At 34.9% G+C, this 2538-nt stretch overlaps 1 protein-coding gene across 1 annotated transcript; it reads right to left on the bottom strand.

Annotated features, from left to right (window-relative positions):
* Positions 1-1056: 1056 nt before the first annotated feature.
* LOC110317423 (taste receptor type 2 member 120) lies at positions 1057-1944 on the bottom strand. Its single transcript, XM_021191891.1, has one exon. The coding sequence runs from the start codon at positions 1942-1944 to the stop codon at positions 1057-1059; it is 888 nt and encodes a 295-aa protein (XP_021047550.1).
* Between the last annotated feature and the right edge of the window lie 594 nt (positions 1945-2538).

Here is a 2538-nt window from a genome sequence, read left to right as displayed (position 1 = left end):
TTTGGGGAGATTTAAATCTTCATTGTCAGCAGTCCGGTCCACTAGCAAAACACCAAACACAAACGAGTAATGGCAGTCCTCAAACTCCAAACATGAATCTGCAGCAGCAGCTCCATTCAGAAGAAACCACAAGGCTCCACTGACCTGCATGAGTCCTTGGAAGTGCCAAGAAGCAGGCAGAACATATCAGAAGTTCTTCAGTGTGTTTCTCTCCATGAAATAATGACAAGGGAAGGTCAAAGAAGACAGCAAGGAGAACCAATGCAAAAGTGTCATCTATTATCTGTTGTGTTATACTCTTTCTAAACATCCAGTGTCCTCTCAAGATTCTGCTCCAGCAAAATTGCGTGCCCTTTCACTAAACAGCTTTCAGAAAAACACCACATCTGTTCTCAGCAAACCTTCTCTCATAAAACAGCTTCCAGAAAAAAAAAAAATCACAAGACAACTGAGTCTCCAATAAATACAGAAATCTCCACCTCATCACATAGAACTCAATAACTGACTATTTTCAACTACGCCACTAAAAATCTCCATCATTCATTATATCAATATATTTCTCTTATTTCTACATTTTATACAAGATTACAAGAAAACAGATCTTCAGTATATTCCCTATACTTGCCTTATATAGTTTTAATAGAGGTGGTTTCAACAAGAAAAGATAGATTATGTATTATGATTTCAGTACAGTTTTGCAATGATCATACTTTTTTAAAAAATGGAAAGTCAGAATCTTCTTTGGATAAGATTAAAATAAATCTGAAGATAAAAGATGAAGAAATGAGGGAGAACTCATTGCCCTTATAATGTTTTAAGATTAACACAAGAGCAATAGCCTGAAAGTGGTAAATCTGTTTTTAGCTTCTTACATTTTTTTCTTTAAAGAACTGTAGGAAATGAGTTTCATTACTGTTATACAAATTGTCTCTTTCCCATTTTTATGCCTACCTATATTCATCTGACATTTATCTATATTACTTCCTGTATACATGTTCTATGTATACATGACTCTGTTGTTTATCTAGAGACAGGAAAGACTTTCGTTTTTTTCAATCAGCATCTCATCTGCCCGAGAAACAACAGAAGGGCCTGTTTAAGCTTCTGGTTTCCCCAAATCAATATACAAGAATGACCTGCTGGGTAGGAGGATCCAATTGTCACACAAAATAGGAAGACTGTTCCATTTTTCAAATTCCAACCTGATATAATTACACAGGAAGAGTATGTGGCATATAACAAGAGAAAGGAGACCACAGTTTGCAAGGCCTTTATGTGGACCATGGTGCTCTGATCTTGACATCCTTTGCCATAGAATTTCATATTCTTGAGATGTTTGCTTAGGGAATAGATTAAGAGAAGAACACAATTCATTGATATACCAAAGGGTACAATGTTTATCAGGCTGAAGAGAAGCATATTTGTGATGCTTGTTAAATCCTGCAGTATACTCCTTATGGTCACATTTCCTTCATTAATATTCATCCAAGCAATCTTCTGGATGTTCACTGCCCCAAGATATGCAACCAAAAACAGAAAAGATCCCAGGAAAATCACGAGAAGAACATTGTCAAGTTTTCTTTTTATATGAAGAAATAGACTGTTGGAAAAATTGGCTATCTTGAATAAATAAAATATGCTCAGTATGGTCCCAAGCCAAGTGGTAAAATGGTTGGTTATAGCCCAGGTAATTCCACCCAAAACTCTCATTTGGAAATTGTACGTGTCTGCAGTAAACGTATATGAATGCCAGTTCATTAACATTGCCCACAACAAACCAGTTCTGAAGATGGCAAGAGCAGTTATAATTCGATCAGCTGAGGAGATTTTTCTTCTCTTCATACAGTCAATGAAGTTCACTATGATTATGAAGACATTGGCACAGTTTCCTAAGAGAAATTCTGTCATCATTATGATGGTGACAATCCATTCTACCAAATTCATTGTGTCTGTCCAAAGGAAAAGAAAAAAAAAAAAAAAAGGAGAGAGAGAACAAAAAGAGCAAGGCTAAATTCATAGATTATGATTCATTTTTTAAAAAAAATTGTGAACATAATTATACCTGTGATTAACTGAATGTATACAAGAGTTCTTGTTTCTTTTTAACTCTGTGTTGAGCAGAATAGTAATGTGTTGTAATAATAGGTGTATGCTGTCTCATTTTTATGGAAATTTATATTACCATAACATCTCCAATTGCATACTGTTTTTACTCTCTGCCATAGACTGGTATATTTCAGTGCTGCTCTTGGAAGAATGCTGCATTCCAACTTGCTAGCAGGCAAATAAAGAGGAATTCTGGTCCATTGCTTCAAATGTTCTTTCTTTAAACCTTCATTATTTATGGTAGTCAAAAATTTGTTAGTGAAATCTTAGAATTCAAGATGTGGAACATGTAGGGAGTTCCAGTCATTATATGAAACAACTCATCTAGAATTATAACCCACTCTGGGCACATGTATTTTTGTTCAAGTTCATGAATAAATACTCACAAATTCCCATCTCAAAAAATACATGATTTTCTGATGAACATCAAAG

The sequence above is a fragment of the Mus pahari genome, chromosome 2, assembly GCF_900095145.1.
Source record: "Mus pahari chromosome 2, PAHARI_EIJ_v1.1, whole genome shotgun sequence".
Taxonomy (NCBI): Eukaryota; Metazoa; Chordata; class Mammalia; order Rodentia; family Muridae; genus Mus; species Mus pahari.
The sequence above is the reverse complement of the archived record's forward strand: the minus strand, read 5'-3'. Positions and strand labels throughout refer to the sequence as shown.

Excerpts from the sequence above, each read along its gene's own strand:
- LOC110317423 (XM_021191891.1), bottom strand. The coding sequence starts at position 1,944 with ATGAATTTGGTAGAATGGATTGTCACCATCATAATGATGACAGAATTT.